This window comes from Alligator sinensis, unplaced genomic scaffold (genome assembly GCF_000455745.1).
Source record: "Alligator sinensis unplaced genomic scaffold, ASM45574v1 scaffold54_1, whole genome shotgun sequence".
Classification (NCBI taxonomy): Eukaryota; Metazoa; Chordata; order Crocodylia; family Alligatoridae; genus Alligator; species Alligator sinensis.
Genome location: NW_005841962.1, coordinates 2,980,578 through 2,993,784, shown reverse-complemented (window position 1 = coordinate 2,993,784; position 13,207 = coordinate 2,980,578). Strand labels below are relative to the sequence as shown.

The following is a 13,207-nucleotide window of genomic DNA, read 5'->3' as shown; positions in this document are numbered from 1 at the left end:
GGAAAGAAGAAAAGATTGAGCTTGGCCACTAGACAAAACAGCTAGCAGATAGGTGAAGGGGATGGGCTTGTCACTCACTAACAGGAGCTTCTGGTCAGTTTCATTTGTTATGGACTTGAATAATGAAAAAATAAACACAGCATAATAGGCACCTGATTGTAGCTATTCTTACCTTGTCAGTAAAATCAATCCTGCATCCTTTTGTATTGCTAGGTATAAAATGTATTTAACAAATTGCATGGGATCTCATTTTTCAAGATGCTGCCTTGCAAGATGCTTTGTTTTCAAGATTTGAAAGTTAATTTGTGGTATGTCCGGTTGGAGGACCATGTCCCAAAAATCTGGAATGCAGTAATGGTAACCTGAAGATGATGTGCCCTATTTAAATTTCTGTGCTCCTACAAGTAATAGTAATCCTAACATTCCAGCAGAAGAGAATTTGAGCTAGGACCAACTAGTTTGTATTGTATTATAGTCTCTTTCATTCTGGGACATTGAAAAAGTATCCTATTCTCTGACTGCTTAAGATAAAGGGAAAAGGGACTTGTTAATTACAAAAATGTTATTGTTCCCTCATGCACACTGAGAGTATAATTTCAAAACTCAATTTGAAATATTATTTTCCATACTGAAAGTGAAATCATGGTTTTATATATATATATATATAGGCAAACAATGAAGTCCATTTTTTCTGCTCTTGCAGGAGGTTGTAACTGACTTGATGAGCCAAATCCAGGAGCTGAGGACACTGATCAGTCATAAGACAGAGTCCATAGAGGGACTGACAAGAGAGCTGGAGGACATAAATGTATGTTCTGTCATTGAGGACATGTGGTATAATGCATGGTGTTGCAAAAATGGAATAAAATGGTTACATTTTGCTATAGATCAGTGTCATTTGCTGTAGTGTTAGTAGAAGGAAACTTTTTTTAACATGTTAAATGCTTCTGAACAGTTCATGCTTATGGCTTTCTTGGAAACTGAATGCTTTCCACAGGGTTAGTAAAGAGAGAGGATTCTATCAAGGAGTATATTTGCTTTTTGTGAGCTTCACTCCGCTGACAGTCATGTTTAAATTTCTGTGGGAAATTAGTTACTGGAGAAATGGCTAAGTGAGTCTGAAGCCACCAAATTCCTTTTTTTAAGAGAGAGTGAATATAAATATAGTTATGACATACAGCTCAGACTGTAGTACTGCAGCACTTATGTACATGAAAACAATAAGAGTATTTAAATAAATAAGTTATTTATCTGCATAACCTCACAAGAGAAGGTGATTTGTTATTAACGTTTGGACTCTGGATGGAACTGTGAGGTTTTATCTTTTGTTTTGGTGTATCTTTTTGTAATAAGTATCTCAGTCTTTGTTTATACTTTCTTTTACTGTTGCAAACAGATACAACCATGCACAAAGTGTTTTATATGTAAACCCAAAAAGTGCTAAGAAAGAAATGCATGCAAAATTTCACAATATACACCGTGATCTATTTATTGTGTGTATATATAGCATATATTACATCTGTTGCTTTCATTAATAAATTAATTCAACACAAATTAAGAAGTATATCTGTGTTGAATTAGCGAAACCCTAGTGAGATTATTAAATCTTTCATGCAAAACTATTTTTTATGGAATTTATCAAGTAATAACATTATAAAATCATACTCTTAAGTGGACCTCTCAACATGAAATTTCTCATTGTCATTTCAAATCTCCAAGATGCATCATTTCCATTGTTATCCATTTTCATTGATAATCTTGTTTGCACTATCATAATCCTAAAGATTAATTTTGCTTTTTTTAGTTCAAGTATAATGATGTTTTGATTGCAAAAGAGGAAAGCAAAGTAATCATAGAGGAACAGGAAAGGCAAATTGAGAGACTGAGAGAAGACTTGGAAAGAAAACAGGCAGCTGATGATATTGAGGTATGAATGTAGCATTAGTACTACCTTGCAATTTATGTCTTCTATAGATAAATTTGGTTCGGTTTGTTTTTTGTTTGACATCACTTGGGCAAACAATAGGTACAGGTTTCCCTCGCTTTATGCAGGTTCTGTATATGCAAATTCACTCTTATGTGATGACCCTTTATATCAAGAATTCATTATATACGAGGTAAATTCACTCATGCAATCAATGTAGTGGAAGCCAGTGTACTGAGGGGTCAGTAATGTCAAGGTCTTGGAATGTATCCCTATTTGTTACTTGTAACGTGGGCTCCCTTTATGCAAATTTGAGTTGTCATTTTCCAGGAACGTATGTACAGCATAAAGCGAGGGACATCTGTATACAAAAGACAGATTATAGACACCTAGCATTAGTCGGTGGTGATCCATTAAATTGCATTTAATGGGAGTTGGATCAGATGCATAAAGAATAATTTACGTAGCAGTAAAAGAATAGTGCATGTTAGCATTTTCTAGTGCTGCTAAGTTAAGTAACTTTTTCCTTTACCTATAATTTTAGCCAAAAGCTCCACCTGCTGGTGTCACATTTAAGATGCACAGAATTAATCTGTTTAATCCTGCATCTTTTTTTATTTTAATTTTTTTACTCCATTTATCCCCTCTCACTCCCTGCCATCCCTTTTATTTTGCAGAACTTGCCCTTTATCTATAGGATAAAAGCATTTCAATTTTGATACATACTCCTCTATGTACTAGAACAGCTTGTTCATCCTTCTGAACTCCAGTTCTGAAAAAAAATCTCCTCTCAGCTGAGAATCTATCAAAACCACAAATGTCAATTTAGACCTTAAGTAATTTTGAATCTCTATTTCCATGTGTTTGAAGGATGGAAGCCAGAACTGAATTACCTGCTGAATTCATTTTTTGCCAGTCATCTTCACTTTCAGTGTAAAATATTTTAACTTTTATTTTCTTCATACTTGCATTTACTCTCATCATACTTCCTCGGTAGTATTTACCTAGCTCCTAATGGAGTCCCTAGGCTTTTCTGTTTGTCCATAGCTACTATGATCCAGCTAAATAGGAATAGAAAGGTTCTTTCAAAACTAAGCATAGGTCTTACTCATTTGCACGAGGTTCTCTTCCCCCTCCCAGGCTAACCGAACTGCCATTACCCATAGATGTTACTGAGAGTATCTGTATGCAAGGCAATATAAAGTACAATTTTAAAATTACACGATAAATCACTAACTCTGATTAAGACAGATACAGTATTTGTGTTAAGTAACCCTGGTCACATGATTGTTTCAATATAAATTATACCCCACCTTGAAAATACCATAATAAAATGCCTTAGAATTGTTGGTTGTAGCCGTGTTGGTCTAAGGACATAGGCAGACAAGGTTCTTCGGGTAGATGTGATATCTTGTGTTAGACCACATAAATAGTTGGAAAAATTAGTCTTTGTAAGTTGTATCCAGACTTCTCCTATGGTTGAAGAAGGACATTTGTCCCCGAAAGCTTGCAAAGAACGTTTTTTTCCAACTATTTATGTGGTCTAACACAAGATATCACATCTACCCAAAGAACCTTATCTGCCATAATACAATGCTTTCATTCACAAATACCTTAACTGTAACTAAAATATCCTAGTATACCTTCAAAAATTTGTAAAACCCTTTGTTCTGAAACTAAGGTACCTTTTGCATAGTGAGAGCTGCCAAAGAATCTTTTTTTAACTGAAATGCTGAATTAAAAGGCATTATGAAAGAGGGAACTTTAACTGATAAAGATAATTTGAAGTACTCTACTTTGGAGTAATACCTGTTAATTTCAGTGTTCCTGCTTTTTGCTTGTGCATTTAAATGAAACAGAGAGATCTCCTACTTGAAGACCTGAACCATACCACTGAGCAACTAAACAAGTTAACAGAAGCTTCTAAACATCATGTTGCATTGCTTCAGAGTGCACAAGAAGATTTGGAAAAGAAAGATGCTGTAATCCAAGAATATAGAGAACAGGTAAAACATAGGATGCTCTTCTTGTAGAATCATTTGTTTACTTTTATAACAACTGGATGGAAAGGGGCTTAAATCTTAGATTACTTCCTAGCGACACACATTCAAACATTTTTAATCATTCTGTTAGATTAAGAACAAAATATTTCTTGCTGAACTAGGAGAGTAATAATGTAAAGGATTTGAAGCAAATGCTAGTTAAGCTAGGAGTGGGCATTAATTTTGGGCGGAGGGCCGCTTACCACGTTTTGGCAAGCTGTCTAGGGCTGCATGAGTAGCCCTGCCCCTTGACAGGTGCTGTGCCCCTGGTCACCATCTCGGAACTGGAAGTCCTGCCCCTAACCTCAGATCTTTGCCACCGGAAGTCCCTCCCTTTCCCCCGGAAGTATTCCTCTGGGGAAGAGGGTTTGTCATCTTGGCGGGGGGGTGGGGGACATATTGCATACTAAAAATCAAACACCCATAATAAAATATTTTAATTTAATTAAAAAAAAATATTGGCTACATAGCTACTGTTGCTGCACTGGGCAGCACAGAGACAGCGGTGAAGCAGCTGCATCGCAAGCTAGCACGGTGCAGGCTCCAGGGGGGCAGCTGCAGCAAATGCTGCCCAGCAGTGGCAAGCTGTGGGGGGTGGGGCAGATTTCCTCTGCACTGAGCAGCAGTTTCTGCTCAACTGCTGCTGCCACTCAGCTCCAACGGGTGAGCCCAGAGCTGGTGGGGGGGCCCAAGCTAGCAGCAGCGGCAGGGAATAAACTGGTGCTCAGCGCATGGGAAAAGTGCCCTTCCCTTCCCACCCCACCCCCCATGCCCTGTGCTGCAGCCACTTGGAGCCCGTGTGAAGCTGGCTGTGCCTGCTCTCTGTTGCCACCACTGTTCCACAAGGCAGCAGTGACATATCGGAGAGGCAGGACAGCCCCGCGCAGGCTGAGAGTGGCTGCAGCAGGAAGCACTGGTCATCGATTGTGGGGGGGGGATGCTTTCCCGCGCGCTGCACACCAGTTCGTTCAGCCCTGCAGTCCTTCTTTGCCCCCCCTCCCCCCCCCACCACACAGACACACATTTCTTACCTGAATTTCCCATGCCAGTGCAGCCACAAACAGCCCCACAATCCCAGGCCAAAAGCCCCTGGTAGGTAGGGGCTTCTGGCTGGGGGTAGGGGGCCGGGCGGGCCCTGCTGTTGCAGGAGCCTGCCATGGCTTCCCCTGTGTCCTACTGCCCCTGATTCCTGTCCTATTTGACACGAGCCAGAGGCAGATAAATATTAATTTTCTAAATTTTTTTTTTTATGGGCCCCATGGGCTGGATTCAGCCTGTGGGCCGTATTTTGCCCAACCCTGAGTTAAGATGTATAGCATTGAGAAATGGGGGTCCTGAGCTTTCACAGATGCTAAATTTGAAGGCTGAGTAAGAGACCTTTTTCATTGTTGTTTTTGTGGTTTTGTTTCATATTGTGTTGTGTTTTTGTTTTTTTTTTACCCAAGAATACAAGTAAAGACAAGAGAACCTGAGTTATGAGCAGTGCAAAAGGGATGTTTCTTTGTTTTCACCTAAAGTTTGATAATGGGAGAGGGCAATTTGAAGGTGTTCTAATATTTTAAACACAAATAAATATTTCTTAAGTTTTGTCTATACTTAAGTTTTATTTGCATAACTCACTGTCCTACCAAATATGTCTGGTGATAAAAATCCTAATGTACGTATAGGTATATTTACAAAAGTCCTTCTGCAAGTATTGCTTGGATCAGTATGCTGGAAGAGAATAACCTATACTAGTAAAAGTATTCTTTTGTAAGTGTTAACAATGTTGCCACCTGTGGGATTTGCCAACTGAAGATGTATTGGTATACTCATATCAGAAAGATCATTTAGGCAAACGTTTAAAAACCTGCAATCAAACCTTGAGAAAAGTAAGTGAGGCTGAATGTCAGCAAAAAATTAAGCAGGTTAGGTGCTAACACAGTACACTATCATGTGAATCTCTTTAAATAGTTTGGTGGAAGGAATTGCTATTTGATTAACAACGGCGATACAATTGTAGGTAAATATGGAAGAACAGCTGATATTAAAGTTGTGAAGTGTAAAATATTAAATATTCCAAATACCATCTAAGATTGCCATACTTGCATTTTTTTATCCAAAATATTAGAATTTATGCCTAGTTTCTGCCTTTTTCAGCTTTTGTGACATATTTTTACGACTTTTGAATTCTAATTGATTGGGTTTTTATAATAGCTTGACCAAAAGGTGGAGGAATTGGAAAAGAGGAAGAATGAATATGACCTAAAAATAAAACAAATGGACAGTTTTGTGGACTCCTCTCTGTCTACAGCAGTAGCACAGGTACAGTATTTGGGAGACAATGATCTGCTCGACCATGCTTCACTGAAGCTTTTATATATGTATACAGGCAGTCCTCAATTTTATGACATTTGAGTTGCAACGAACAGCTCTTACGATGTTTATAAATTGACACCGTGTTTCGACTTTCCGATGCTCGGCCAGACACAGGGTTAGCATGCAGGGCGGTGGGTGGCGGCAGCAGTCACACATGTGGGCTGCTGACTGTCCTCGCACCCAGCCAATCTGCACACCACCTGGCAGCAGCCCACAGAGCCGGATGTGCAACCAGCCATGTAAAAGGAGCACATGGCAGAGCAAGTTGGTGGATGGCGGCGGCAGCCACCACATGCGAGAAATAAGGTATTGGGCCTTGGTTTAGGAACTGATCCCCCATTTATAACATCATTCCTATGGAAAAATCAGTTCTGAGTTACAGCATTTCGACTTAAGACTTGGTTTTAAGGAACCAATTGTGTCGTAAATCCAAGAGCTGCCTATATATATGTAGTGTACATACGTAGCATACAATACACATGCACATTGCAGGAGAAGGAGAGGGGCTTCAGACCATAAATAGATTTATCTGTGAAATTGTTTCTCTTATTTGAAAGGTAAGTAGTGCTGCTTCTTTTTGTTGTTGTTTTTGTCCCCCACTGACCTAGTATTAAAAAATAAAATGTATAACATGGGGGGTGGGGGTAAAATGTATAACATGTATAACTTTTTTCAGAAATTTAAATAAAACTTTTTATTTCCAGTGTCCAAGAACTCCTCCTAATTTTAATCTAAATCTGGCAAAACTTTTGGAAACTCAGGAGCAGGAAATAGCAGACAGGAGAGCTTCTGCAGTTACTCTGGAGCATCTTGTATCTAAATTGAATGAAGAAAGAACAGATAAAAATGATGAAATCCTAAGGCTGAAGGTAACATAAATTAAAATCAGGGGCAGTTTGTAAATCCACTAATTTCATATTTTTAGTTCATCTTAGTAGGCTGTGTCTTTAGAACTTTAAGTTAATGCAGAAAGGTAGTTCTTAATCTTCTTGCGTAGCCTGAGACCAAAGTAAAAAAAGCAGAACTATCAGGGGAATTTTGTATCACTGCTGCACCCCCTGCTTTTATCCAAGAATGATAGTGGCTTTCTCCAAAGCAAATTTTGTTCAAACATTGAATGGCAGATTCATGGGGGGGGCCTTGATAGAAAATGACTTTAATTGAATGCTTTCAGTGTTCCTTCTGTTCTTTATTGAAAGTGTTAGTTGTACTTCATTTTTCAAAAAAGATGTTTGTAACATTGGTTTAGGAGCAGTTATGTGAATTGGAAAACACGCGCCTGGAAATGCTGTCGTTAATGGAAGAAAACCGGAACCTACAGGGTCAGATTGAAGAGGCTCAGAGACAATGGAAAAACAGGTAAAATATTCTCTAACCTCAGAATTCAGTTTATATTAGGGATACGCCAATAGAGATTTTGGGGGCTGATACTGATAGCTGATTTTTAAGGAGGCATATCAGCCAATACCTATCCGATTTCTGACGCAGCTGCATCCAGCTGGTAAGTCTGTTGTGGTGGAAGGGGAGGGAAGAAGCATTGGGTGGGGGTGGGTAGATCAATGTCCTGCCCCGGTGAGGGAGGGAATGGGGCAGGTGATGGGATGGGGCCATGGCTCATGCAGGAGAGGGTGGCTCCTCCTGCTGCGTGCACCCCAGGAGGATGAGGCAGAGGGGGTGGGGGAGGCGCATGTGCCCCTGCATCTGCACAGGGTGGAGCAGGCTGTGGCCAGGGCTAGACCAGGGTCTTCCTAGCAGGGGATGGTCCAGGCTGCACTTGGGGCGGGCAGTGGCACTGGGAGGGAGGGAGGCTACAGGGGGGGCTGCAGCCACCCCAGATTTCGCTGTAGCCCCCTTCCCAGCACCGTCGGTGCCGTCCCCAAGCACAGCTCCGGCCCAACCCCCTCCCCCACTCACCAGGAAGATCCTGGCGCAGCCCCAGCCCACAGCAACAGCTCATCCTACCCATGCAGGTCTAGGGGCACATGCCTTACCCCACCCATGCCCTCCCAGGGTGCATGCAACAGTGGGAGCCGCCTCTCCCTCTCCATGCCCCCTGGATGAGCCACGACTTCATCCCACGCCTGCCCCAGCCCTGCTTCCTCCCTTACCGTGAGGGGCATTGATCTATTCCTCCCTGCCCCCCCCTTGCTTCCCTCCCCCCTCCCCTTCCACCACAGCAGATTTGCCAACTGGACGCAGCTGTCCAACCTACTGTGCTGTGTTTCATGCTGTGCTGCAGCTGTGCACGCGCACAGGCATTTATCAGCCAAATTATTGGCCACATCAGGCCGATTTCCAATACAGTCAATTTTCTTTATATCGCTGCCACTTTATATAAACAAGAGGTTAACAGATATAATGATTTAATTCCCAACTATGGCTGAAAGAGCAATAAACTGAGATAACTGGACACCAATTTTTGTGGAAATCTTTTAAAGGTCAGGGAATGTTGTTGTCTTTGAATTACAATTTATTAAAGTACAATAATTAAGCTATTAACAAAACACGTAAATAACACATTTTAACTACATCTGGAGTCTTTAACATGGCAAAAATAAGGAAAGTAAATGGAATGTGAATTGCCGGGGTGACTGTCATACTAAAAGTAAATGGAAATTTTATCGTAGACTTGAATTGAGGTCAGTTTTCCAGATTTGTTTCTCTGCTTTCTAAAGCTGACTTTCAATGAAAATGGAAAAATGAATGATGAAAGACTTCAAACTGCAGTACATCCTTAGGTGGGTTAGACATGATCTTCATTCTGAATAACCAGGCTGTATCTTCGGTATTGAACAGAAATTTTTCACAATTAGAGTTGTTCATATGTCTTTCTAACACTTTTGAACTATCTAAAAGGCTTCACAAAATATAGAATATGGGGATAATTCACTGTAATATAATCTTCTGTCGCTACGTTTTTTAATTAAGCGGAGTAAATCATTTAGGAAAAAAAAATACGTTAAAGCATAAATCACACACAAAGCTACCACCTTGGCAACCTAATAAAAGATAGGACTTGGATCTGCTCTTCCATTAGAAAGCATTGAAAATTAGAATGCTTAGGATTTCCTGAATTCTAAAATTAGCAATAGTTTTACTGAAGATGGATTGAAAATTGTAGAGACAGTTTTCAATACTACTTTACACAAAATGCCTGGGTAAAAAACATTTAGGTTACAAAGTCATGCATATGCTCATTTCATGTCTGTTGTAACACTGGTGTTGGCAGTTAACCGTTTTAGACTCGAAGACCCTCTTGGAAAATACCACTACTTTAGTTTTCAGTCCTGTGGGAAATAATAAAGCAGAGCAGTTCTGTTGCAAAGAACTTGAAAAGACTCCAAAGATCAAAATGTTTTTGCCAGTATAGAAGAGAAATCTCTGGATCTCTGATCTCCTTTCCCTGCATGATCTGCTACTCTGCTTTCTGTTCTCTGCCATGTGCTACCTGCCAGATCTGCTGCTCTGCTTTTCACTGTGCTCCCTGCCTGCACAGTTCTCTAACACTGCATGCTCTGAAAGTTCAGGTGCACTGGACACTCAGGTTCTCTGTGCCTATGTTCCACAGGTTGTCATGAAGAATAAATTCATCTTGAGTTAAGCACTTGAGCCCTAGAGGAACAAGCTGTACAGAATATCCTCTAAGGAAATGTATGATTTTGTCTTCAGAGCAGGCTTTGAATAGTGTGTAATAAAAAAAGGCAGAGGTCTCCACATTGAGCAGTGAGGCAGAAACAAAATTGCTTGGTCTCTCTACCATGTGCTCGAGTAAAATGGGTCCTGGAGAAAACAGTGTATGGAAGTCTGATACGGGCATGTGAATTAAGATGCCACAGGCAATCTTTATTTTGGCATTTCTTAACTTTGAAGTGCTTAACTTTACAACCTTAACACATTTCTAACACAAGGCTTTGGTGTAATGTATGAGGATTTATTAAAAGTAAATTTGAAAAAATAGATTTTTTTATTATCACAGCCTTTCTTCCACTTGAACCAATGATGTAACCAATAGCAGGAGGAGGTTCTTATCCTCTAGTGGACCAACACAAGAGGGGGATAAGATGCTGGCTTCAGAATGATGACACTTCAAGATCTGTGTTCCCTACAGGGCTGTGGAAAAGGGTGGCACAAGACTTTTCTGCTGCTTTCCTTCCAACTTGCTCTGCTTTGTCCCTGTTATATCTGTCTCTAGCCAACCCCAATGAGCCCTAGTCAAATCTCCGCCCATTTCTGCTCCCAGTTTTCTTGCCGAGTCATTCCTATTTCCCTTCCAGTTCTCCAGTCTCTCTCCAGTCTTCCCTCCCCATTATCCCTTCCTGATAACTTCTTCATACCCACCAAATTTCTAGTCCTGCCTCCTGGGGCTTATGATCTAATCCTAATGTTTTTCCCCAGCAGCTTTTCCCAGTCTCTGCCCACATTAGTGCCCTTGTATCTCCATACACTCTAGCTTCTTGTCAGTGAGCATCCCTTCCTTCTATTTGTAGTGGTTTCCAGTCTCCTTGCCCTACCCAGCCCCCTTTTTCAATTGGTCCCTTTCCATCCTGATTCTCTTCCATGGCCAACCTGTCTGAGTCTGGCATTCTCGTCAACCTCCTTCCCCCAGTTTCTGACCTCCAGGCTCCTTCTCTTGGTGTACTTCCTCAGAATCGTTCTGCACCACTCCAGGTCCATCTTGTTTTTGCTCAATTTGAATCGTACTGCTTCCTCCTTAATTCTGCCCAAGTACTGGGTAATAAGAGGGGGTCATTCAGAGCACAGGAGAGATGGACTCCTTGCTGTCTGCTATCTGGAACAGTTATTGCAGACTAAGTCTGTTTTCCGTTGGAAAACCTGGATTTGAACATGCTCAAATCCTTTCTCCAAAGCTAAGAGCCAGTGGTGCTCGCCAAAGCAACATTCACCAGAAATTAGCATTAGAAATGTATTTTTCCTAGTTTCGTTCACAGAAATGGCTAAACTATTTTGGCTGAAATTTAAAGGGGGGGGGTGACCCTGAACCAAATACCTGATATATTAATTTGGGCTGCTTTTTTTTTTTTTTAATTTGCCAAAGATTTAAGCAACTAACAACAAGTGTAAGTGTTGAGCGATATGACTAGGCAATTCAATCCGTTCTACCTATTATTCTCAGAAAATTATTATAAAAAAAAAAAAACAAAACAAAACTTACATCTTATTGCTGGACTTAAAGCAAAAAAGGCATGCCTTCTTCTAGGGCACCTCTTTACTTATGCTTGTGTGTTTTGAGTCTAGTTAATGTTAACAAAATGAAAAGTATTTAAACCTTCTGAATAAAAAAACCCTCTTATCCTCCTAACTATGAAAGAGCTAAGTTCAAAGAGGGGAGGAAGTTTTCTAACCCAATACAGGATCAAGATTGTCAGTTAATAATAATTTGCTAAAACCTCAGTTGTATAATACACGGATCAATATTTGCTAGTAAAAAGATACTTTAAATAAAAGTGCTCACTTCTCTTTAAATATCTTTTGTGTGTGTTTGCTTTAAGTAAAAAAAATCTTTAGTATAGGAAACTTCAGACTCCTTGCAGAGCTAGATTTTTTTGATGCATGATAACCAAATTTTGAACAAGCACGAAGTCAACCACTAGTTTATTCTGAGGCAGCTCTTGTTTTATCAGTAGTTTCTTTTGTGCATAACAAGGATGATTTTTTTTTATATATTTCTACAGGGATCACAAACATCAGAGTGAGGAGCATCTAAAAGAGACAGAGAAGGAAATTGTTGAAGAAAGACTAGCAAAGGTATTCTTTTTTTTTTCATATGATGTTCAGTTGCTTGTTTTATGCTTTGAAGTCCTGCTCCTCATGTTTTGTTCTGTTTCATATCATTGCAAAATTTCTGATGCTAGTGGAGGGGACGGTGCCTAATTTTACTTTATTGCTTCTACTGTAGTTTAAACCCATTGAAATTAAAAATAACATTAATATATATAGTTAAAGAAGAGTGAGGAAAATAAGACCCAGTAGCCTTGCTTCATTCCACTGGGACTTGTGGAGATTTTGCTGTTTCCTTTTTCTGAAGTATGCAAAAAGAAGGTAGCTTTTAAGTTGTAATGGATACTGTTTATGGCAAATGCTGAATAAGTTCAGTTCCTCAAGTTATGAATTTCCTAGACATTATTACAGCATGGTCTTACAGCAGTACTGGCTATATGCAAGTAGCCCAAGGGACAAATTGTTGTGGGTATTTTTTGCTGATTATGTAATGTCTTTCAGTGTATAAACTGAGCTATTTACATGCTTTTATAATGTCTGAATTCTGTAGCTATAACCCTTCCTAATTTGAATTTTTGTAGAATAAAGCAATGGAAGAAATACTGAAAATGAGATCTGAGTAAGTTAAATGCTGTTTGATACCTAGAAATTTGAATCATAGAACCCTTAAGTAATGTATCTGAAAAAAAAAAACCCCAAAGCTGAAGATTAGCTTTGCCTTTTAAAGTACAAACATTCGGTTCTTATTTTCCATCAGTAGGTGGTAGCAGTTCCTACATTAGCTACAAAACTAAAACCTAGGTAATGTGTTCTGAAGTGTACATCTGTGCTTTCTGTTGTTTTTATAAGACTTTCAAAACCAACTTGTTATGGTACAGATTGCCAATCCCTTTAAAAATGCTTAAAATGCATGTGAACAGCTCTGCTGATTTTACTGGGACTGTTCATTTATGTTTCTGAACACTATAAAGCATTATCTCCAACTCTTGGCATTTGAGAATACTGGCTGCTTCTGTGTTTTCAGAACTGAAATGATGGGCCTTGGGAGTAGAACAGAGTTCTAAATGAGAACCACATTTTGAAGCATGGGTCTTACCATGGCCCCCCCCCCCCCCCCCCACCCCCCCCACCCCCCGACGAGCGC

General features: G+C 39.9%; 1 protein-coding gene across 1 annotated transcript in view; it reads left to right on the top strand.

Moving 5' to 3' along the window:
• KIF15 (kinesin family member 15) overlaps positions 1 to 13,207 on the top strand; it is a 57,233-nt gene that overhangs the window by 39,241 nt on the left and 4,785 nt on the right. The window contains exons 26-33 of the mRNA XM_014518522.2: positions 704 to 808; positions 1,805 to 1,927; positions 3,784 to 3,930; positions 6,163 to 6,270; positions 7,029 to 7,193; positions 7,574 to 7,683; positions 12,018 to 12,090; positions 12,645 to 12,682. Coding sequence (XP_014374008.1) covers positions 704 to 808; positions 1,805 to 1,927; positions 3,784 to 3,930; positions 6,163 to 6,270; positions 7,029 to 7,193; positions 7,574 to 7,683; positions 12,018 to 12,090; positions 12,645 to 12,682 — 869 coding nt within the window. The remainder of the gene's footprint in view (positions 1 to 703; positions 809 to 1,804; positions 1,928 to 3,783; positions 3,931 to 6,162; positions 6,271 to 7,028; positions 7,194 to 7,573; positions 7,684 to 12,017; positions 12,091 to 12,644; positions 12,683 to 13,207) is intronic.